General features: G+C 45.2%; 1 protein-coding gene across 4 annotated transcripts in view; it reads right to left on the bottom strand.

The window, feature by feature from the left end:
• The window catches only part of SH3GLB1 (SH3 domain containing GRB2 like, endophilin B1), a 60,475-nt gene extending 34,927 nt beyond the window's left edge, over positions 1-25,548 (bottom strand). For 2 of the 4 annotated variants that reach the window (XM_083157154.1, XM_083157152.1), the window contains exons 1-4: positions 25,328-25,547; positions 20,560-20,701; positions 5,947-6,075; positions 82-215 (exon numbers count right to left, since the gene is read on the bottom strand). In XM_083157154.1, the coding sequence (XP_083013280.1) occupies positions 82-215; positions 5,947-6,075; positions 20,560-20,701; positions 25,328-25,390 (468 nt within the window). In that variant the 5' untranslated portion in view covers positions 25,391-25,547. Of the gene's footprint in view, positions 1-81; positions 216-5,946; positions 6,076-20,559; positions 20,702-25,327 lie in introns of all 4 variants that reach the window. The other 2 variants (XM_083157151.1, XM_083157155.1) reach the window with 2 other exon arrangements.
• Positions 25,549-25,968: the final 420 nt, after the last annotated feature.

Raw genomic sequence — 25,968 nt, forward strand, 5'->3', positions numbered from 1 at the left:
GTATTTTTAATAAAGACAGTTCACAAAAGCTGTCATACACACTGCACATATATTACTAGGCTTGTGTTCTTTGTTACTTACAGATATTGTTTTATAATCTCCTTCTATAAAATTCCTCAGGGGAGTGAGAAAGTTAATTGCTCCGGTCTGTAGGAGTTCCCGATGAGCTCCTCCTATTCGCCTCTGTGTTTCCCCACATTTAATGAGTGCATTTCCTAGAACACAAAAGGAAAATTGTTGTGCTCATAAAATTAAAAGGTGAAATGAACAAAACTAAAACGATTGAATTTGCACTGCTATGATGTACAGCAGGGGTGGCCAAACCGGTCCTCAAGATCTACCAACAGTCCACATTTTCCAATTCACCTAGCTGGTGCACAGCTATAGTCATTACTAACTACCACATTTTCAAACATGCTGCATTCATTCCTACCATAGAGCCACAGGCTGCCTGAAAAACATGAACGGTTGGTAGATCTTGAGGACCGGTGTGGCCACCCCTGATGTAAAACATACATGGATGTTGTACATCCTAGCAGTGTACAACAAACCATATAGTGCCGGATTCAATTGTGTCATCGCCCATCTAAAGCAATGAGATTGCGGGGCGATATGCAACGGATGTTATTCTTCACACCGATTATGCATATCAAAGTTGGGTTTAGATGCAAAGATCGGTTAAACCTGACAAGACTAATAGGCTCGTTCAAACAGGTGACGCTTCGTGGCTTTCAGCTCGCCACCCACAGGGGTTGTGAGCAAAAATTGTAAAAAATGCCAACAGCGAGAATTCCATTTCTTTCTAGAGATCCCATGACAGCCAAGACCTTGGAATTTCACCCCTCCAGTTTTTTTCGTAGGACCTCCTCCTTCTGGTATAAATCCCAGCTCCTCTCCTCCATTGGTCCTAGGGAAAAAAATACAAGGCAAAGGCAACTGGTGGCTGGGATCTCTTGGAAAAGGAATTATTGGTGAGTATAATTCACTGATCCCCATGGCAGCAGAGACCTTGAGAAGAACACCAAAGCTAAAAGAGGGAGGGACAATATATGCATGAAAATAAATCAGTGATGAAACTATTTAGGACTTGATCTCCAAAACAAGAATTTGATACATTCAAAGCATGTTGTCTTGAGAAAGTGTGGATGGAAGACCATGTAGCTGCACTACAGATGCCCTTGATAGAGGACTGAGCCCTCCTAGTCCAAGAGGTCGCCTTGGACCTTGTAGAGTTAATCTTTATGATACTTGGTACCTCCTTTCCTTCTTCTCTGTAGACAAATATATTTAATTAGTTATTGGATCCACCTAGACATTGTTTGTTTAGAGGGAGTCAATCCCTTCCGACACCAACACATTCTTGGACCTTCTGACTTCCTTTAGTGTGTCCAGATAGATAGTAATGCTTCTTACTAAGTCTAATTAGTGCCACTCTTCATCCTTCTTGTCCTTAGGGTCAGGATAGAAGGCTGGTAAGGTAATCTCGATTGAGGTGAAAGGAACTCACTACTTTTATTAGAAAAAGACAGGGTGTGTTCTCAGTATAATGCTATCCGGAAACATTATGAGATATGGTTCCTCAATGTACAGGGCCTGCACTTCGCTGACTCTCCTTGCCGAGGTGATAGAGACTAGAAAAAACTATTTTCCAGGTCTCACACACCTTAGAGAAACCTAGGTCAACGGCTCAAATGGCTCCTTCATTAAAGCATTTAATACCAGATTCAGGTCCCAGGGGGCCACTAACGATCTTATTTAAGGTCTAAGCCTTTTAATAGCATTAGAGAATATTTTGATAAATTCTTCTTTTGCCAATCTTCTATTAAAATGCTGAAATCTGCACCTTCAAGGTTGAAGTAGCCTGACCTGATTACATAGAAACTGAACGACTTGGGCTGTGGAGGATTGTTCATTTCCATCTGCTGAACCTTTCCATTGAATAAAAGCCTGCCAGACTCTATAATATGTAAGAGAAGGAACTGTTTTCCTTGATTGTAACAATCAAATCTGACAGCCCTTTATTTTTTTAATAACCTCCTTTAAAATTTCCATGACTCTGGACTTGGATAAACCACTGGTCATAAGTGCAGTGGCTGGGAGAGTAAGGGGTTCTTGAACAGCTAGCCTCAGAACTGTTGAAAACCCATCACCTCCTTGGCCATAACGGTAGAATCAGAATTACTGTTAATTGATCCACTATAATCTTTTTGAGAACTCTGTATTAATATACAGGGTAAAGGGGGGTGTGGACACATACCACAGCTGACCGCTCCATTGCACAGAGAAGACATTTACAGCAGATGTCTGAAGAAGATAATAACTGTTCATGTTTGTAGCCATCATGCCTATCTCTGGTTCTCCAAACTTGTTGACTATCTGTTGGAACACTTCACCATCCAGCTCCCACTCTCCCGGGAGAACTTTGCTTCTGCTCAGGAAATTGCCCTACATGTTTTCTCTTCCAAGAACAAAGACTGCTGTCAATGAGAGGACATTTTCTTCTGCCCATAAAAGGACCTTTGAGCTACTGACATCAGGGTTTAACTTCTGGTACCACCTTGGTGGTTTAGGAAAGGACACCACACGATATTGTCTAAGAATATAGTAGCCTGGAAGTAGCTTCCCTTGATCCTTTGACTGAAGCCCTTTATGGCTCTCCAAACTGCCTCTGCTTCTCGCCAGTTTGAAGATTTCAGGCCCTCTTCATTTGTCCAGACCACTTAGATTGAGTGCCTGGCAAGATGAGCTCCCAACCCAAAGAGCTTGCATCGGTTGTAACATCTAGGAAATGTGGTAGACAAAAGGAACATTGCCCTGTTTTCCATCCACCAGGACAGAGAATTCTTCACCTGGACATCCGATTATGGTCTCCAAGCCACAACCTCTCTTTATGTACATGAGAATTGCCCACTGGAACATTCTCAATCTCCAATGGGCCCATGGAATGGTCCCTATAACGGACATCATGTCCGGCAGTTAAAGGCACAATTTTAAATGAACAATCCTGGTTTCCACCAGACTTCTTGTGAGCAGCTGAATCTTCCCCATCTTTCTTTTGAAAGATGCACCTCAAATTTCTCGAAGTCTTAACACTCCTAAGAACTGGATAGTCCTTGTTGGTACTAGGTGACTTCTTTGGAAATTTATCAACCACCCATGTCTTTGTAGTAAATTCACCACCTGACTTAGATCTTTTAGGATCTCTTCTTTCGAGGAAGCAGCTATCAACATGTCATCTAGGTATAGCAATATAAGGATATGCTTCTTTCTCATAACTGCAACCAAAGTAATTAACACTTTTGTGAATAATCGAGGAGATGTGGCTAGGCTGAAGGGTAGGCAGGTAAACTGGAAGTGTTCCATTTTCCACTGCAGCACAAACACCTTCATAGCCAGAATTTTTTATTTTAAGCCTATTTTAAGCCTGTGTCCCATAATGCATAATTCATATAGCAGCATACATGATTAAACGCCATACCTTGCCACACTGGTTTCTGTATTTAGATGCAACACTCTCTGAAAAAGCAATCTCTGAAAAAGCAGAATAAATAGACAGCCACCGTACATTGCCCCCTCTATCTACTTTGCGCAAGGAACTGTGCGTATTGTAGTCCCGGTGGCTTTTCTTAGCGCTTACAACACAGCCACTGTATGTCTGCACTGCATCATGGGGCTTGTAGTCTCCTGTGGCCCTCCGGAAGTCCTACTCCAGGCTGTGGTGCACAGCTGCCTACCGGAAATCTGTGCTGCAAGCCAAATCCGCGCATTGCCTCTTGGGATTTGTAGTTCTTTTTGCTTCCTGGAAGTCCAGCTCCACACTGTGCTGCATTCACCGCTTACAGGGATAGCCACTCTGCCACAGAGAAAACCAGAGCTTTATCCATCCAAGGGACTCCTTGATTTTATACACTGGACAGGACTCATTAATGGCCACACTTCCAGGTAAATTATGGGCAGGAACCTCCACAGGTCACGCTCCCATACTGCTTCCTCCGCCCCCCTAAGTGATCCTTGCATAGTAAGGTAAGCCCTGGTGAAAAAAAGAAAAAAACAACAACTCTGCCTAGCTAACTAACTAGGAGACAAGGAGGGGAGGAGTGGGGATTTATACTAGAAGGGGGAAGGCCTAAGAAAAAAACAGCCTGTCTAACTGAAAGGAGAGGGATGAAATTCCAGGGTTTTGGCTGCCATGGGGATCATAGAAGAAATGGAGCTACATTTGAACAGCTCAGTTAGGCGCCCTATAGTGGTTGCCGGTGACACAAACAATTAAATCTGTAACCACACACCATGCTAATAACAGGTGGAGGTCCCACATTAAAGACCCTTGCAGTTACCTTGGTGCTAGTGACTAAACACTCAAGCATAGCTGGGATATGGTCATTAGATCATTGGGTCTACCACCTGAAGGTCGACACAAGCATTAGGTAGACAGTCAAAAGGTTGACAAGAGGTTTTCACATATTGTTTTTAGCCGACAGGCATTATTTCATGCCTTATCAACCACTACGGAGTGGATGGAGAATAGAATAGTGTGCTGAGCGAAGAATACTTGATACAATCCAGCAGCTTTGCTTTCTTTATCAGGTTCAGTTGTGATTCGTATACAGACTACGGCACATACAGATATTTAAGCATCAAACTAAATAAAATCGCACGGTGACTAAAATGCATCATCGCGTCGAAGACTCTTGGCACAAGCAATGGCTCACTTAGACCTTTGAGTGCCAAAATCTCTGTGAGATGCGCAAAATATCCATTAAAAATTTCAGCTTCGCTCACATTTGTTTTATAAATTAAAATAAAAAACGTTGTGTTAAAAAAAAAAAAAAAAAAGCTATGTTGTCAGCGTAGGCTAAGCTATGTTGTCAGCATAGCCCAGTAGCTGCCTAACGTAATCAGCATAGTGTCCCCGTAGTCAGCGTAATGTCCCCGTCAGGCAGCGTAGTCATCGTACTGTCCCAGTGAGCTGCAGCTCTGTCCCCGGCAAGCCTAGTGAGCGCCGGTAACCACCATACCCCCTGCGCTGGTAGACGCCGGCGGAGAGGCACTCCATCTGCCTGAGACGCACGAGCATCTCATACGCTGGGAGTCTCAGTAATTGTTGAGGCAGAGTACGGCCTGCCTCAACACCGGTCATGTCAGGCAGGGTAAAATGGTCAATGGTTCCCACACAATGTAATAAGCGCTGACTGACTACTCTAACTGCGTAACGCTGACTGACTACGCTAACTACGTAAGGTCCTGCTAGCCGCGAACGTACTGACTAAGCTGGAACACTGATACTGACAGGGACGCTGATTACGCTGGCTGCGGGAACACAATGCTGATTCTGACAGGGACGCTATGCTAACTACGTAACGGGCGCAGTGATAATACACAAGTACCAAAAGATTATATTTCCTATAGAAGATAAACCTTACAGGTCGTTATAATGAAAAAAAAAAATTTACTTGCCAATTTTCACAACTACTTTGACAAATTTCCTTGGCACTCAAAGGGTTAAGCTAGGTGCATGAAAACAAACTTGTAGGAAGGTGCAGAGAGCTGTGGAGAAGTTATTTAGTCCTGAGTCCACTACACTTTTCCCTGTAAGGAAAGGTTACTGTAAATATGTATGTGGATATGTATGTGGCTGACATCTTTCAGCAGCCCATCCGTGCTCTTCAAGTAGTCATTCTAGTTCTCTATGGGTTTTGTCCTGAAGAGCTCAATCGCTTTCATTCACTTGGAAATGACATGAAATAATTATTGTGATGGACAAGCAGTGATTTGGATAGCTGTAGGATCATAATGCTAGAAGTACAAATATAATGAGCTAAATGGAACAATGAGGAGTTCTTAATGAAATTGCATTGCATCTGACAATCCTCATATAGGTTGTGCTGGACTCGGCTGGTTCCTGCAGCTGCGCAACCTTCAGCTAATGCCATCATAGATACTCACCGTATGCTGCTCCTGGCCCAAACTCATTCCCCGCATCAATCATGTACTGTGCCAGCTGCTCCTGATTATTCAGCCGGCTTGGGGCTTTGCGGTCCAACTTCTCATACACAAGCTCCTCTATCCTGGCATCTTAGAGAAGAAGGGAGAGAAAAGTAATCATTTTCACAAGATGGAGCCTAGAGACAATTCCTAATAGGAAGTTTCAAGAATGCATAGTAGTGTAATGCACAGAAATGTAATTAACCAGTTAAGCCAATTACTGTTTAAAAGGGAAGCTACTGTACGCCTATAAAAAAAAAACCCCAAAAAAACCAAGTGCAGTTACTTCATCATCAGAAATAAAAGCCAGACAGAAAATGTATTGCAGTGATTTATAGACTTTCTTCACGTACCCCCAGAGCAATTCTGATGTCCCCTAAAATCGTTATTTATAGGAAAAATCACCGGGACGTGCTCTGGCACTCCAGCACAGTCCCTTAGAACTAATTAGGCAATTGAAGTATCAAGGCAGCTTTGTTTGTATTTACACCAGAGCGGTGCCGTCTCCTCCAGGCATCGGGATCCAAACTCCAGGGGATGCTTCTTCTTGTAGGTCTCATTTACATTATATCTTAAAGTTACTTTTTTTTGTTATTTTGGTACTCTTTACCTAGCACGTCGCCCACGATTTTGATCATGGGCATCGCAGGTAAAAAAATCGCGGGCATCGAATGCACTAAAAATCGGGTGCGACGCGACCGACGCGATTTCCCATAGGGAACAATGTTAAATGTCTCAATTGACCCGATTTTCCTGTTCAATGCCTCAATTGACCCGATTTTTCCATAGGATCCCTTATTTTAAATGGCCCACAGAGGCCAAATAGCCACCCTGAAGTGTGAAATGGCCCCCGCAATTGTTAACGCCACCCCACGATCAACGTCAACCCGAAGCGTGGCGAGCGCAGCGAGCCCGCGAGGGGCGGCGGTACGCGTCCTACGACCTTTTCATACCCCCACTATCCACGTCGGCGTGGATTTGAGAATAGAATAGTGTGGCGAGCGCAGCGAGCGGACGCGGATACCTTCACAGGTAAACACGTCCCTTCGCGGGCTTCACAGGTATCCGCGTCCGCTCGCCACGCTTCGGGCTCGGTGGCTCGCTGCGCTCGCCACACTATTCTATTCTCGACTCCACGCCGACGTGGATAGTGGGGGTATGAAAAGGTCGTAGGACGCGTACCGCCGCCGCTCGCCTCGGGTTCACGTTGATCGTGGGGTGGCGTTAACAATTGTGGGGGCCTTTTCACACTTCAGGGTGCCTATTTGGCCTCTGTGGGCCATTTAACATTGTTTCCCATGGAAAAATCGGGTCAATTGAGGCATTGAACAGGAAAATCGGGTCAATTGAGACATTTAACATTGTTCCCTATGGGAAATCGCGTCGGTCGCGTCGCACCCGATTTTTTAGTGCATTCAATGCCCGCGATGGGCGCCGTGCTAAGTAAAGAGTACCGTTATTTTATTAAAAATCTGATTTATAAGCAAGCCACGTTAATTTACAATGTGATGACATAAAAGATAGATAGACTGTATCTATTATACACACATTGGCCTTTATTCAGATCTGATCACAGTACAAATTTGTTTGGAAAATGGGCAAAATAATGTGCATTGCAGGTGGGGCAGATGTAACAATGTGCAGAGAGTTAGATTTGTGTGAGTTATTTTGTTTCTGTGCAAGGTAAATACTGGCAGCATTATTTTAACACTGCAATATAGATTTCACAGTTTCAACACACCCCACCCAAATTTAACGCTCTCTATACATGTTACATCTGCCTCACTTGCAGTGCACATGGTTTTGCCCATTTTCCAAACAAATTTGTATGCAATCAGATCGCAAAAAAGGGCCATAGTTTTCACTGCACGCAGGTTTAATTTTTTGAAGATTTCGTATTAAGAGGAGAAAAAAAAAAAAAAATGATCTCCTTAAGAACCGCTGACTACACTTTAGAACAGGGGTCCTCAAACTACGGCCCGCAGGCCAGATGCGGCCCGCAGAGGAATTTCATGCGGCCCGCCTGGTTTGCCGCTGCCCAAGGGCTGGCACGGCAATCAATCTCACTTGCCTCACTAGCCGGGACCGGGAGGATGGACAGGCAGGCTGGCTGGCGAATGGACGGGCGGGGGCGTGGCCTGTGACATCAGGTGGAAGCAGCAGTGTCTGCTGGTCCGACCTGTCTCCCTGCTTCAGCTTCTCCTATGCGTGTGACGTCATCACATCACATGCTGTGGCTGAGGAGAATCGGGAGAGGAGCCGGACGCGAAGCAAGCAGCGAGGGAGCAGTGGAGCAGTGCATATTATCTTTTGGGTGAGTAGAGGCCGTGACTGGTTGGGGGTATGTTGGGGGTGCTTGACCCCCCTTGTCCCCCTCCTGACTGTCAGGGCCGGAGTTGCCTTTCCACCATCTCCCCTCTCTCTTGGTGTGTCGGAACCAGCATGTTCCTTCCCTCCTCCCCAGGCAGCTATGTTACCTACGGTTACCACATCACTGTGGCAGCGGTGCAGACAAGGTCCGGTTCGCGGCGGGGGGGGGGGGAGGGTTATCCTGCTTACTCTCTCTGCTGAGCCCTGTTCTGTACCTGGCAGCCTGGCTGTAGTGTGCGGCACTGGTGCACATGAGTTCCTTCAATCAATTGCACTGACTGGACTTTCTGCCAGCCGCTGCGGAGCACAAACAAAAATGTTGTGCATCCTGACCCCTAAATCCGGCACTGCTGACTGTCCAGCAGTAGCGCTGCCCGCTCCCCTCCCCCTTCCCCCTTAATCCTGTGTTCACCCAAGCTCCTTGGTGACTGTCTGACATAATTATGCAGATCCAACTGACTACTGGTACCCTCCCCATCAATGAGACAGCTAATGCACACTGACAGCACCATGCATCATAAAACAGGCATCATAAAACAGGCATAGGGTAATATTTACTAATATGCTGTTCTAATTACATTTCCACTCTCTCACCCTCTGTCTCTTATTCCTTTTGCCTCCTTCCATCACACCCACTATCTCTCAACCCTCCACATCTCTCTCCCAGTCTCCCTCCTGCTTAAAACTCCGTATATGGATACATTAAATTACATAATTTAACTCTGCCATTTTTCACTAGACCTATTTCCCTTATTTTAAAATACTTATCTATTAATTACATTTATTTATAGCTCTGCTTCCTATATTATATTTTTGAATTAGGTGCAGTACTGTACAACAGAATGTGTATAAAGGGCATTGCTGTGTGCTTCATTTGAATAAGGAGCAATACTGTGTGGTGTAATGGACACTACAGTGTGGTGTAACGTCAATAAAAGGCACTACTGTGTGGCTTAACAATAAAGGACACATGCATGATGGAATATGAATATGGGGACTATGTGTGGTTTGATGTAAATCGGGTTGCACTGCTTTATGGCATAATTTGAATTTGGGGTGCAGGACCTGTAATGGCAGCTCTGCGGAGAGCAGGGCTCCTGGCAAAGGATCATTATTGGTCTGATCTCTGATCATTTCTTGTAGCCTCCATGTGTACTGGTTTCCCAGCAGCACAGATATATCAGGATTTGAGTGATGTATAATAATTATTTAATACAGGGGTGCATGTGATGGGTCAGTGACATGATTGTAGGAGGAGTAGAGAGGCACAGACAGTTCTCTATGGGCCCATTTATATTAAATCGCTTGTTTGCTGGGAATGATCCTACTGCTCTCCCCCTCCTGACATATCAGCGGCAACGCGGGCAGTGGTGGCCAACCTTCCGCTAGCTTTTTTTGTGGATTATTTATGGTGCCCACACATAATACATTTTGTACAGTGAGAGGCAATGCACATACATCACATGGTAAACAAAATATATGTGCAGCATGTACTCCCCCGGAAGCCCCAATGTACGATTTGTCACTGAAGCTCATTCTGCACATACAATATATCGCGCAGTTATATACATATATGCACAGCCTTGCCTGCGATTATGATAAATTACAAGGGAAAGTTGGGCATTGCAGTCTGTATGTCTCTGTGTGGGCAAAGTTATTGCTGGTATATTGTTTTTGTAGTGCTGTACATATATACTGGCAGTTTACTAATAGCAATTTGGAATCCCTAGGTCCCTAGGAAATAATGATGTCAAGAAAAATAAAAAATTGACTCGGAGTGTAGGATATTCAAAGAACAGTGGACTTATGATTACTTTTTCATGCAGCACAAGGAAAAAGCTGTATGTCTGATATGCCAGAATATAGTGTCTGTGTTCAAAGAATATAATTTGCGTCGACACTATGAAACTCAACATAAAGATAAATATGATTGTTTGGTTGAAGAAGTGAGAAAAGATAAAATCTTAAAACTGAAAAATACATTGACAACTCAGCAAAATATTTTTGTGAAGCAGAAGCAGCTAAATATTTCATCACTGCGAGCAAGTTTTCAAGTTGCCAAGCTAATAGCACGCACCGGCAGACCATTCGTGGAGGGAGAATTTGTTAAAGAATGCCTTCTTTCTGTTGCCAAAGAGATGTGTCCAGAGAGGGCCGATTTATTTAGTAGTGAGTCTTTCAGGACCTACAATTACACGGAGGATTGAAGAAATGGGAGACAATCTGCATCAGCATTTGCAAAACTCCACAAAAAAAAAAAATGTAATTTTTCCTTGGCACTGGACGAAAGCAATGACGTTCGTGATTCTGCACAACTTCTAATTTTTATTCGTGGAACGAACGATTATTTTGAAGTCATAGAAGAGCTTGCTGCACTGCAAAGCATCAAAGGAACAACTACAGGAGAGGATATCTATGAAAAGGTTTGCCAAACTATGAATGGTTTGGAGCTGGACTGGGCTAAACTAGCCAGCGTGACAACTGATGGTGCTCCTAGCATGGTGGGGTCTAAGAAAGGAGTAATTGGTCGCATTAACCAAGAGATGGACAAACAGAACCATTCTCATCCAATAGCCATACACTGCCTCATCCACCAACAAGCGCTGTGTAGTAAATCACTAAAGTGGGACTCTGTTATGAAAATTGTGGTATATTGTGTTAACTTCATTAGAGCTAATGCAACTAAATCACAGACAATTTCAGGAACTTCTGTCTGAGCTAAATGCTGAGTATGAAGATGTTCTAGATCACACAGAAATCCGTTGGCTGAGTCGAGGGAGAGTTTTGAAACGTTTCTATGACTTACTTCCACAGATTACAACTTTTCTGCTGTCAAAAAACAAAGAAGTACCAGAGCTCAATGATGCAGAATGGAAATGGCACCTTGCCTTTCTGACAGATGTAACAGAGCTACTCAACAATTTCAATATTCAACTTCAAGGAAAGGGGAAGCTCATCTGTGATATGCAATCACATGTCAAAGCATTTGAAGTAAAATTAGGCCTCCTCATCAAACAAGTGAAGGAGGAAAACTTCTGCCATCTCCCCACAACTCAAAATCTGTTAGCGGAAAAACCGCCGATTGCATTCCCAAACAAAACATGTGTGGATTCGCTGGAAAAATTGCAAAAGGAGTTCCAATTTAGATTTAAAGAGCTTCATCTCCATGAACAGGACATACAGCTTTTCCGTAACCCATTTTCTATTAACATTGAAAATGTTGATACAATTTACCAAATGGAACTGGCTGAACTGCAGAATTGTGACTCTCTGAAAGACGCATTCAAGTCAAGCAGCCTTCTGAATTTCTATGCATCTCTCCCCTCTGAGACATATCCGAATCTCAGGAACCATGCACTCAAAATGGCAACCATCTTTGGCAGCACTTATGTCTGAACAGACTTTTTCTAGAATGAAACATTTGAAATCTCCAACCAGATCAAGACTAACGGATGCACACTTGCATCAGTTGTTGCGACTAGCAGTGACAAATATGGAACCAGACATTGACCATCTCATTAGCCAAAAGCAGGCCCATAGTTTCCATTGAAATACTAGTTTGTTGATTTAACTTTATTTCATTTTAAATGTTGTATTTGTTTCTTCACTTCATAATAAAAAATATATGCAGTGTGCATAGGAATTTGTTCATAGTTTTTGTTTTTACTATTGTCCGGCCCTCCAATGGTCTGAGGTACAGTGAACTGGCCCCCGATTTAAAAAGTTTGAGGACCCCTGCTTTAGAACGTCGGTAGGCAACTGACTCAGACTAGATTAGTGCTGTGGAGCTGCAGTAGCATGGCAGTCGTGCTGTAACTACGCAGAGAGTGTCCATCTTCCTTCACCCGCCATGTTTCCAGTATTACGGCGATTGGTTAGATCAGTTTTGTGAGCGGGCTGACATGGTGCCCTGGTAAGTGACTGATGTGGAGGCTGAGTGGGCCCCGCCACACACTGCCCATTCACCAAACGGACCCGCTGCCCCGCCAGAAATGCATGGCCACGCATCCGGGCAACCACGCTGCCCGGATCCTCGCACGCTGGCAAGTACCAAGGGAAGGAGCGCTGGCATGTACCCAGGGAGAGGGAGCAGTGGTGTGGGGACGGAGCGCTGGCAAGTACCAGGAGATGGGTGAAAATGGTACAAAAGAACATGCAATGTGAAAGGGGTTTAACTTGCTCTGACCCTTTTTAAGAAACGTTTCAAAAACCGGGTCAAAGCAGGTTTTGCGGTGTGAAAGCAGCATAACTCTACCAACCCGATACCTTGAATTCCACCGACAGAATTTGCCATGTTTGGGCAGAGTTACCTTTTAAACCCCTATTTAAAATGTCTTAAGTATTTGTCCATTAAAATAAAATGGCACTGTACACCCTAGTACTGCTAGGTTTGCTTGCACTGCAATTAATTGACATGTTATCCTATATTTGTTATAACTCACATAGAAATATTCTCAATTGGAATATTTTCAGCCCAATGTCTTTCCAAGATATTATACTTTATTCCCAGCGGAGTCTGGCTGATGAAACAGAGGAAGGAAAGGGGATTTGGTCACAGGAAGGCAGCCATTATCAGATAAACACACTGCCTATTGCTTCAAGGCTCTGTTTAAAAAGAAGTCTGCGGAACGCCAACGAAACACGAGGGGAAAACGCCAGGAAGTCAACAGCAAAATATAATAATAAATTAGCAGCTGATATAATGCAAATGTGAATCCATCAGGAACTATCCAAGAACATGTGTGTATGATGAATACAATGCTAATCATTGGAGATTCATTAAGCTATGATGAGCTTCCTCTAATTGTAAAGCTCCCATGGCATTTAACGTAAGTTCCCTCTCATAGAAGCGGTCTAGAAATGTACATTATACATGTCCTACTAAGGGAAATTTCTAATACACAACAATGACTGACAACTTAAACACATGGCTGAAACACACGAAGAAGCCAGGAAGGTAAATAGCGAAGAATGTTGTATTGTACAACACACGGCTTTCATCAGATACCCACATTGTGGGTGCGAGTTAGCGTGGCAATAGCCGCACTGTATGGAAGCCACCACTTCAACTGCATTTGCAGTTTCACCGTCTCACTATAGCCTCCTATGGCTCTGTCTGTGCACACGGACCAAGCCACGGACGTTCACCAACACACCTGTAACATGCCCAGGAGACTATATAGGGTTCACTTCTAGCCCCCTAAAAAGTCACTCAAGCATTACTTTTCCACGCCAGTACGGATGGTGTAACGTTTAGCATTACTGCCTCACAGCACTGATGTCATGGGTTTGATACGCACCATGGCCCTAACGGTGTGGAGTTTGTATATTCTCTCCGTACTTGCGTGGGTTTCCTCCGGGTACTCCAGTTTCCGGTACTTGTGGATTATCACGGCTCCCATCGCATGCCATATATAGTGGCATGCGATGGCATGCGGTTTTTAACAGAAAAGCATTCAAATGTATTGAAATTAGTATGAAACATGTTCAATGGCCCCCAAATGTCATTTTTGAGGCTGTACCACCCCCACTATCAACGCGTACCCAAAGCGTGGGGAGCGCAGCGAGCCCGCGAGGGGCAGCGGTACGCGTCCTACGACCTTTTCATACCCCCACTATCCACGTCGGCATGGAGTTGAGAATAGAAAATGTGACGAGCGCAGCAAGCCCCGCAAGGGGACGCGTATACCTGTGAAGGTATCCGTGTCCGCTCGCCACACTTTCTATTCTCTACTCCACGCCGACGTGGATAGTGGGGGTATGAAAAGGTCGTAGGACGCGTACCGCTGCGCTCGCCACGCTTCGGGTTTGCGTTGATAGTGGGGGTGGTACAGCCTCTAAAATGACATTTGGGGGCCATTGAACACGTTTGATACTAATTTCAATGCATTTGGATGCTTTTCTGTTAAAAAACGCATGCAATCCGATTTTTTCATGTGCGATGGCCACCGTGGGAGCCGTGATACTCCACAAGTACCCAGTTTCCTCCCACAACCGAAAATATCAGATTCTTACCTGATAATATGTTTTCCTCTACTCCACCATGGCAGCCATTACATATGGGTTTTTCCCTGATTGGGTAGCTTTGGAAAGGAAAAAAAGACTCCTCCTGTATAAAAGGCTCCTCCTACTTCCTGCTTGTGTCTTTGTTCCTAGCTCTCAAACACAAACAGTTAGTTGCACAAAAAATACCGGGTAGGGAACTATGCTGCCATGGTGGAGTAGAGGAAAACATATTATCAGGTAAGAATCTGATATTTCCTCTACCTCCCCCATGGCAGCCATTACATATGGGTAATACCCAAGCAGTTCCACATTTCCGGGCTGGGTAAATCATATTTCAACATAACTTTCACATGATTTTTTTTTTTTTTTTTTTTTAATCAATTTTTTTTTTTTTTTTTTATATGTATATATATTTTTTTTTTTTTTTTTTTATATCACTGCAGACAATACCTTACGTCCAAACTTTGCGTCTGCTGACGCCATCACATCCAGCCTATAATATCTGGCAAAGGTGTGCACCGAAGCCCATCCTGCGGCTTTACACAGCTCTAGTATGGATGCTTCGCCCTTTTCTGCCCATGAGGCTGCCATCGCTCGGGTTGAATGCGCCTTCAACCCTTTGGGTGGCTCTTCTCCCATTGCTTTATATGCTTCTAAGATACAACTCCGAATCCATCGGGCAATCGTCATTTTTGACGCTTTCTGTCCTTTATTCTTACCCTCTGTAAGTACAAATAGGTTCTTATCCTTCCTTATTTCTCCCGTTCTTTGTTTATATATGGTCAGGGCCCTAACTACATCCAGTTTGTTCAGTCGGACTTCCTTCTCATTTTTGGGGTTCCCGCAGAACGAGGGGAGAACAATCTCCTGATTTACATGAAAGTTCGATACTACTTTGGGTAAGAACTGCGGATTTGTTCGTAATACTATTTTATCCTCATACTCATTCATGAAGGGTTCCTCCGACCACAAAGCCTGTATTTCCGATACTCTTCGGGCCGATGTTATGGCCACAAGAAAAGCCACTTTCCAAGTAAGCATTTTAAGCGAGACTCTTGTAACGGCTCAAAAGGTTCTTTAATGAGTGCATTGAGCACTAAATTCAAGTCCCATGGTGCTAACGGCTGGTGAAACCTTGGCCTTATCTTTTTCGCTGCTTGAAAAAATCTCTGGATATATCTATCCTCTGCTATATTTTTATCCAGCATAGCTGCCAGTGCCGACACTTGCACTTTTAGAGTGCTAACTGCCAATCTTCTATCTAGGCCTTCTTGCAGGAAGTCTAATATTACTGGAATCTGTTCTGGGCTTCTGTTTTTCTCCCTGCACCATGATGTATACTTTAACCAAGTCTTGTAATACACTTTCGATGTGTTCTGCTTCCTTGCTTTAAGTAAGGTCTCAACCACCTGACTAGAGAATCCCTTCTTTAGCAGTGTCCTGGTTTCAACAACCACGCCTTCAGATTCCAGGCTGACGGTTGAGGTTGCTGCACTCTGCCCTGTATCAGCAGATCCGTCCTCCTTGGGAGTTGCATTGGTCCCTCTATTGTCATACGGAGTAATTGGGGAAACCACGGCCTTCTGGGCCAGCTTGGCAAGATTGCAATCACTGTCGCCTTCTCCCTCTGCACCTTTCTTAGGAACCGTGGGATTATAGGAAACGGTGGGAATGCATAGAGAAGTTGCCTTGGCCACGTTGCAGTTAGCGCGTCCCACTGCTCGGCATGTGGGTCCTGGAACCTTGAAAAGTACCTCTCCACTTTCCTGTTTTGCCTTGATGCCATGAGATCCACCCCTGGGTTGCCCCATTTTTTCACCAGCATTGCAAAGACCTCTCTGTTCAGTCCCCATTCTCCTGATACACACAGGGTCCTGCTTAGGCCGTCCGCCACTTGGTTGTCCTTGCCTGCCAAGTAAACTGCTTTTAAACTTTGTACTTGTACCTCTGCCCAGGCCAGCAGCCTCTCGGCCTCCTGCATCATGCCTAAGCTCCGTGTCCCTCCTTGCCTGTTTATGTATGACACAACTACTTGGTTGTCCGACCTGACTACCAGCTCCTTGTTCTTCACCATTTCCTGAAAGACTCTGCACGCACACACTACTGCCCTCATCTCTTTGAGATTTGAGTGCATTTTCTTCTCGTCTGCTGACCAGACCCCTTGGGACGACTGACTCTCGCAGACCGCCCCCCATCCAGTTCCACTTGCGTCTGTTGTTATCACTACCTGGTCGAGTAGATGGAACAGTCTTCCTGCCTGCAACCTGCTTCTGTCTGACCACCACCTCAGATCTTCTTTCGCCCTTTGTGTTAGCCGAATCCGCTGGGTCAGATCCTTGCTGTTGCCGTTCCACTGCGTCAGATAGCACCTCTGCAATTTTCTCGTATGGAATCTTGCCCACTGTAAGGTTTCCAACGCCGATGCCATCAGTCCTAACACCTTCATACATGCTTCCGCTGTTGTCACTGATTTTCTTAGTAAGGGTTTTATTGACTGGATCAACTTCTCCTGTCTTTCTGGCGTCAAGGTGACCCGGAGCGCCCGAGTGTCCAAGATCACCCCCAAGTACTTTATCTTGTTTGATGGTTCTAATTGGCTTTTGCTTTTGTTTATCAACCAACCGTGCTTTGTCAAAAACTGTAAGACCTCCTCGGTGTGTTTTACTGCCAGTTCCCTTGTTTCCGCCATGATTAGCAAGTCGTCTAAGTACGGCCATATCACTATGCCCCTTTGTCTGAGCTTTGCCACTAAAACAATTAGTATTTTGGTAAACGTCCTTGGCGACGTCGCTAGGCCAAACGGTAGTGCCCTGAATTGGTAGCTTATCCCCTGGATAGAAAACCTCAGGTACCTCTGATGGCTGACACAAATGGGCACGTGAAGATACGCGTCTTTGAGGTCTATAGAGGTCATGTAAGCGTCCTTCTTGAGATCTGGTAATATCCCTCTTACCGACTCCATTTTGAACGTTCTTACTTCTACTAGCTGGTTCAATTTTCTCAGATCCAGTATCGTCCTGAATCCCCCCGACGGTTTTTGGACCACGAAAAACCGCGAATACCAGCCTTCTCCTATTTGCGATTGTGGCGTTTCTACCACCACTTTCTGCTGTACCATCTCTCTCAGGCTGGACAGTAAGGCTTCTTTCTCCACCGGATCCCTTGGTATTGGAGATTCTGTGAAGAATGCCCCTGGACGTTCTTTGAACTCTACTTTGTAGCCTTGTCCTATAATCTCCAGCACCCACTTGTCCGAAGTGGACGCTTCCCAGGCGCTCAGGAATTCGAGCAGCCTGGCCCCAACCGCCTGGGGTTCGGCGTCATTGTGTATTTTGTTTTGCGGCGAATTTGCTGTCTCTGCCCCTTTGGGCCCGAAAATTCGCCCTTGACAGCCAGGTACCTCTTCTGTACCCTCTGCCCGGTCTATAGCTTCTCGCCTCTGTATACTCTTGACTTTGGAACTTGAAATTTCTATTTGCCGGCGTTTTCCTACTTTGTTTTTCTTGAGGCAGCCACACTGATTTGCCTCCAGAAATTTTTGTAATAATCTGGTCTAGCTGGGTGCCAAACAGGTAGTCTCCTTGGAAAGGTAAAGTCAGTAGTTTATTCTTTGACTGTACATCAGCTGCCCAAGGTTTGAGCCATAGCGCCCGCCTGGTCACTGCTGCTGCCGCACCCGCTCTAGCTGCCAGCCTCATTGCGTCCAGTGATGCTTCGCACATGAACTCGATTGCCAACTGTACATTTTGCACCGTTTTGAGCAGCTCCGATCTCTTTATGCCGTCCAGCATGTCCGCCTCCAACTGATTACACCATTCTCGCGTCACTCTAGAAGTGATGGCCATGGCTGCTGCCGGTCTTAGTGCTGCTCCCGCAACCAGATGTTGCTTCCTTAGCCCCAGCTCCATTCGACGCTCCATCGGGTCCTTGAAATTATTCGCGTCCTCCAAGGGGAGGGTAGTCTTTTTGGAGAGCCTCGCAATTGCTGCGTCTACTTTCGGCAGCTCATCCCACGCCGCCGTGAGATCTGCCTGAAAAGGATACATCTTCCCCATTTTAGCCGGGACCACAGTCCTTTTATCCGGATGCTTCCATTCATCCAGAACTATGTCTGTCAGTGGCTGAGACAATGGGAAAATTTTATTCCTCTTTTTCTTGTCTCTAAACAATAATTCTTGTAACTTAAGCTCCTCTGGTGCCTCTTCTATATTGAGTGCTTTGTTTATCAAAGCCAACAGATTTTCCACCATATCCACACTGAAGTCACTCTCAGTTTTATCCACTGGTGTATCATCTGTATCCTCTATAGCCTCAGCTGTAGAGATTCCTGGTTCCTCCCCAGACTCTCCCTCACTCATGCGGGAGCGCCCTCTTTTTCCGGTTGCTTTCACCAGGTCTTCCTGGGTCACGAAAGTCCCGGTTAGGGCTGTTTTAATCATGTCCACCAATCCGGACATTTGTGACAAAGGAATCCTTGGGACTTTACATGTCTCACATACACTGCCCACGTGTTTATCTGGCAAGTTTTTGTCACACATCAGGCATTTGTCAACATGCTGTTTCTTATGCCTGGCTTTTCCTGTTTTATCCTTACTGCTGTCTGACCTGCATAATACAAGCCCTTAGTTAGTATCCATGAACACCATTACATCTCCTGCTCTATTTCATGATGGCTTACCCCGACTTTTGCATGGCCTGTCTCTTTTCTTCCTCCATTTTTAGGCACTCTAGTCTAAAAAGACATGATACCTCAGTGTCCAGCGGCATATATGGCATAATTACTCACATTGTGAGCCCACTTACCACCCAGTGGTAACTTTCCGTCTCCAACGCGATCTCTGCTTGCCGCCGCTTGCACACACCGCTGGGAGCTCCGTTGGTGACATAGTGTCTAGTGCTGCGGCTCATATACCCGCGCGCCGGCCCTCCTCCAATCAGGGCCGGTCGCGTCATCCAGCCGCGCCTCGCGTGCACGTGCCGGCTTTCCCGGGCGTGCGCTCTCACGCAGCTGACGCTGCAGCGCCCGTCGTCATCTTCCGGCGCCTCCCGCGCGCGCACGCCTTCTCACTCGCAGCTCCATGTTGCTGCGAGTGTCCCCGACGCCCGCCCGGCTTCACAACTGATGGACCCGGACAGATGACCGCTCCCATGGCCACCTAGGACGCCACCGCCTGTAGCCGCCCATACCTGAGGACGGCATGCGGCCTGTGAGACTCAGGCACCCTGCAGGTACCTTCCCTCCCCTCAATAACCCCGAAGGGAATGAGGGGAGATTTCCAGCCAAAACTTCGCAGGGTAAGCCACCACCTTTCTGCTACCCATGCTTTTAGGGAAAGGAAAAAAAGACACAAGCAGGAAGTAGGAGGAGCCTTTTATACAGGAGGAGTCTTTTTTTCCTTTCCAAAGCTACCCAATCAGGGAAAAACCCATATGTAATGGCTGCCATGGGGGAGGTAGAGGAAAATATACTGGTAGGCTAATTGGCCCCAAACAAAGTTAACTCTAGAATGTCTGTGTGTGCATGTACATGTGGTAGGGACTATACATTGTAAGCTCCACAGGGGCAGGGAAAGAAAAAGTTAAAAAAATGCAAGAATAGAAAATGCAACCATAACAAAAAAGAGGTGTTATTCTGTGCACACCTGTCAGTAAAGAGCAGACAATATGGTGAAAATAATTAATCTGGAATGACACTAAAGCTTACACTAGAAAGCGAACAATAATCTACCTTGGCACAGGTAGTAGTAAACTTTTTTCTTCCTCAAAAAGGTGCTCGGCGGGGCCCAAGATGAAAGGGATCTGGTGAGCCGCGAGGAGCTACTTGGCTTACATATTATATATATTTATACAGCTACTGCTCGAAAAAAAAACAAAAAAAACCATGTACACTGTGTGCGAATTCCAGGACTCGAGCGAGTCATTCCCCATGATGCTCATCCCAGAGTAGCTGTCTACATTTGTTACAGCTGATTAAAGACAGCATCCCACGGTATATGGCAGACCACAGGCTGACTATAGCATGGTGTTACACAGTACTATGCTCTTCCTGCACATTCCCGTGGATACAGGGACCAGTGGCAGTCAAAGTGACCATTTTCTACCCCAATATAAGGCATGAAGCACTATACAAGTCACTGAAACAAAAGCGTGACAAATTCTGTTATGTTCGGATTAAAACCCATTTAGTCAGGACCTTACTTGGATTTGGCTGTAATAACACTTCTGTCTGCCTCATAATTTTCTCAGTCCAGAGTTTGGTGCTTTCCGCTTTGGTGAGAAGGTTCTCGAGGTGAGCATCCAGCTCAGTCTTCTCTGCCTGACCGAACTTCTCTTCAGTGAACTGTTGAGATGTAGACATAACACGGTGAGCTTATATTAACATACATATAAAACACTACTAATAAAAGAAATACGCATTTTTTTTATATATATAAGTCCTTTAAAGAGTTTACAATGTACATATAAATATGATTCAGCTTCTGTTGTGCATTTATAACGGTAACGAAATGGTTCATAAGAATGTATAAAAACCATTGTAAAATCGGCAATGGGATTGAATACGGTGAATCTATTCCCCCACATGCATGTAAACAGAAGAGATCAATAAAGCTTCTTTGCCAAATCTATAGTCCGCAGTATGTTTTAAGGAAGCCTGGGAAGATAAGGCCCCAGTAGTCATTAATGCTCCAGTAGTTGTCTGGCTCCTGAGAACTGTCCTTATCTAGCACAAGTCAAATAATTGCAAGTCTAAACTAGATGAATGACAATTTGGTTGCTTACCCTGGAAGAGACCACTTATGTTATTTGCATCAGTTCCATAGATGTGTCGATGTGTTTTGTATTATAGACCTAGTGCCCTATATCCCATTATTATAGACTGGCCAATACTGAATTGTTTCTACTTTTTGCATAACGCATCTAAACCCATCTACTGGGAGCTCTGGAGTTTGGGCACCCAAAAGTCTAACTTTTTGCTCTCCACTTTGGAAGGATGTGAGCAAAAATGCTGGAACAATCCAACGCAGAGGTTCCCAATCTTTTTTGAATTCCGGCACCCTAGAGTATCAGAATTTTTTTCGCGAGGGGACGCGGATACCTTCACAGTTATACGAGTCCCCTCGCGGGCTTCACAGGTGTCCGTGGCGACGCGGACACCTGTGAAGCCCGCGAGGGGACGCGTTTACCTGTGAAGGTATCCGCGTCCCCTCGCTGCGCTCGCCACACTATTCTATTCTCAACTCCACGCCGACGTGGATAGTGGGGGTATGAAAAGGTCGGAGGACGCGTACCGCTGCGCTCGCCACGCTTCGGGTTCACGTTGATCGTGGGGTGGCGTTAACTAATTTTGGGGGGCCATTTCACTGTTCTGGGGTGTTTTTGGACCATTTAACATTGTTCCCTGTTGATTTGGGTAAATTGAGCCATTTAACATTGTTCCCTATGGGAAATCGGAGGCATCGCGTCGGGACCATTTTATGCTTATTTAGCCGCATGCGACGCGACCGACGCGATTTTTTAACTTTTCAATGCATTTCAATGGGAAATCGGGTCCATCGCGTCGGGGGCCATCGCATACCACTATTAAGGGCACAAGATCAATGCGATTGTGGCCGTGCTAGGAAACAAGTACCGGGTGCTCAATATGAAAAGAAAAAAAGAAAATTGAATCCATCCCCCACTGTATAGGTGAGGAGTTATGTAAATCCACCTGCTTGACAGACCCTTCTTGTACATATACACCCTAAAACAAAGTTTCTCTAGGCCACATCAAACCATAAAATTAGTTGTTATGGATACAGAGAAGTGAGACTACTGTTCAGCTAAAGAACTTTTACTGTAAAGGTCAGTACACACTGAATGATGTGGTACTGCCGATAACATTTACGATACCATTCAGTTCCATCACCAGGAGACCCCCTGCCGAGCATGCAGTCACTGACGATATGGACATCACGTTTAAACGATCGGACAGATCTTTAATGATTTGTGGGAGCGCGCTCTGTTGATATACTGGATACTCACTGAACTATATGCACTATCGTTAACAATATTGTTATTGTGCATACTTTACAGAAAAATCATAGTGTGTGTGTGTAGCTTCACTTTATTTAATTGAGTCTAACATAGCAGTTAAAATGGCAACAGCAGCTGAAAAAGTGACACGAAAAAAAAAAAAAAAAAAAAGGGAGGTGACAACGCCATATACACACTGTTTCCACTGAGGTGTAAAAAAATTCCGACGTATGGACTTTTTTCCAGGATCATAATCTACATGTCGACACCTTGTCAGTTCTGTACACTACTTATGTGCTAGTACCACACTTAACCTATTCAGGGACAGTCAGAAGACTCATACATCCATGGCTCAAATTTAAAAGAAAAACATTTGTCGGAAAGACAATTTTATCATTGAAATGATCAGAGTTGGAACAGCAGCAAGGAAAGGTCCAGAGTGAATTTACCGTTTCCAAAAAACGGCATTTGGAAACTAAAAAAAGCAGGGTCCTACCAGTTTCAGACCCGTTTTTCTTTGCAGTCTGAACGGGTCTGAAACGGTATTTAGGACCCAGCCAGCAGTGAGCTCAAGCTGGTCCTGCTCTGTGCATATCTAATAAGTGGGACCCAGCGCAGTGAATATTTAATGAGCGGGTCTCCGCCCCCTGCGTAAGGAATGATCGGGACTCGCTAATTCCATACGCAGAGGGCGGAGACCCGCTCAATAAATATTCATTGCGCTGGGTCCCGCTCATTAGATATGCACAGAGTGGAACCCCAGTGGCAGTGCTCAACATGCAATGTGAAAGGGGGTCAACCCCGCAGGTAGTAGAGTTCATACAAGCCAGCAGTACAGAATGTAAAATGTGGAACACCTTGTGCCATTTTTTCACCATCAATAAATCCATCAAATGCTCTACAAACATAATGTGTATAGACTATAAATGTAGTCTTAAAAATCCATTATGCCTCTGGAAATAGGTTGCTCGTATATGAAAAAATTTATAGCAGTCAATGATCTAATCTCTAGCATGTGTTCTCAGATTATTTTCCAACTTTGCACAGCTCAAGATCAGTCAACAGACTTTCATCAACTCATCTTCAACTACTGAACTGAGCTCCAGGAGGGAGCTCCCAGTGCTATTCTAATCAGCACCCAGAAGTACCGGAGAATGCCGGTACTCCTGGGTGTTTCATTGGGAGAAACAGCATTTTTACTTACTGCTCTAGGGCACAAAACAGCACCGCCAATCTAGTTTTGTTGGATTCTTGCTCGCAGAAATCCACTAGGAGGACTTTTTTTTCAAATTTAACCAATCTCACATACACTTATACGCACAGTTATATTTTGTAATCCAAAGATTGATCAGCTATCGTGCAAATGCCCATTCACTATGGAGAAATCAGAAGTCTCTGGGGTACTTGTGTTTTAGCACGGCGCCCGTTACGTAGTTCGGGTAGCGGCGCTGTCAGATTCGTCGTAGTGTTCCCACGGCCAGCGTAGTCAGCGTCCCTGTCAGATTCGGCGTAGTGTTCCCGCGGCTAGTGTAGACAGTCAGCGAGGAAGGTGAAGTGACTGCAGAACCTGTCACAATATTTAACCTGCCGCTGACAGAGTCGTTGTCAGTGGGGTTTTTTTCAGCAGCACCATTTGTTGCCAATGACACAAACCCCACCCCAGCCCAAAGCGTTGCTAGCACGTTACGCGTCCTCCTGACTTTCTCATACCCCCACATCCTGGTGGCATTGCAGATTGTGATGTGCCTCCGCACCAGCATAACTGCTTAATCATAAACATGCCCCATAGTCAACACACGCTCCATAACTGAGAAATGATCATTTCATAAACGGGCCATGTCAGTGGATGGGTTATAATTGTTTTCATGTTAATCTTTTTAAAGATATAAGCACAGTGCTTTACATTGCAGCAATAAACTCATTACCACTTTAGCTATAACACGGATTCACATCATGACAGAGAATACCTGTAGATCATATAAAAGAATTGCTGATATACATTTTTTTGCATTTAACAGGAGCAAGTACATTAAGAGCAACTGGTAATTAGAACAGTATTTCTATCAGAAATGAGTCGCTGCTGTAACTTGTCATCACAGAAACAATAAAGATACTTGTGCAGTGACTACCGGATGGAAGAGTATTAGCAGCATGATTTCATTAGGGTGTCATGTGAACAGCAGCCTAAAAAGACGTACTGGGGCAGGGGTATGCAACATCCTGTCACGGATGAGCCCCCCAAACAAGGGATGAAACTAGAATTTTCATCACCCGGGACAAGGCAGTAATTTGGCTCCACTCTGCATGCACGTATGGGTATCATATCCAGAACCCGGGGCATGAGCCCCCCTAGCCCCACCCTAGTTGCAACCCTGCCCAAACTATTAAGGAGAAGCCTGTGAAAACTATATACACATATTGCAAAATTATTACTCTGGATCTGGGTGGGGTTATTCCTGTCAGCCCTGTGTCACCATTATCATCTGATGTACATGGTAAATGGCAGGACACTGATGATGATGATGATGGGCAGAGGAAGGGGCTGCACTGTATTATGAGATGCCCATAATCACAAATACATTGTGCCCATGTGTAACTTGGCTTCCAGGCTTACCAATCACAACACAGATACAGTATACATTGGGAGGATGGCAGCAAGGAAGCAATGACATCATCTGTATGTAGAGAGCTCAGGATAACCTCGCAATACAACTGTAGTGGCCAGTCTATGGCTCTCCCACTGGTGTAGTACTACAAGACCCAGAATGGCCTGTCAATCACTGACACGGCACTGCGATAAATACCAGATATAATAATTCTGCTGTATAGATTAGCCTTGTTGTGTAGGAATGAACAACCGTCATCCTCCCCTGACCCGGTAACAGGAACGGCCGCACGGGTCCTCTCCGCTGTGCGGGCCTCATACAGCCATCGCCAGCCCCCCCGCCCGTACCTGCACTGCGCGGCTCAGGAACGTGCCGGCATCTGCCGCCAGCTTCTTCACGTTGAAGTCCATGTTGGCGGTGGCACAGGCAGATGATGGTGGCTGCACAGCTCTGTAATGGGGAGACTCCGCCCGCAGCTCCGGGCTGTCACACACACTGGGAGGCAACAGTGCCTCACACAGAACCCGTGACCGGAATTGGGTTAGAGCTAGTCGGTACGTGCCCACCCCCGTGCTGATGACGTCACGTGCGGTTCCTGTTACTAGAGGCTGAGGGAGCGGCTATTAACGCCCCATTATGGTGGGCCGCCATTTTTGCTGAGACCAACATTCGTTAAAACTCATTTTATTCAATAGTACTACGCCTAGCATTTACAGATGAAGTTTCCCAACCAGCTTCTGTCATGTTACAGGCTGTATTTGAAAAATGAGTTTGTACCAATCCTATCTCTCTCAACTCTCTCTCCATTCTTTGTTTAATCTATCTCTTAAGCCTCATTAACATACTCTCCGACTGTACCTTTTTGGCAGGGACAGTACCTTTTTTTATGGCATGTACCTTTCTTGGGTGTCTCCAAACTGCCCATTGAAAGAAAGTATACAAAAGGGGGCAATAGTGCTCATTTTATCGTACAGTTTGTGAACGCACC

This window comes from Crinia signifera, chromosome 8, assembly GCF_055691185.1.
Source record: "Crinia signifera chromosome 8, ASM5569118v1, whole genome shotgun sequence".
NCBI classification, from domain to species: Eukaryota; Metazoa; Chordata; class Amphibia; order Anura; family Myobatrachidae; genus Crinia; species Crinia signifera.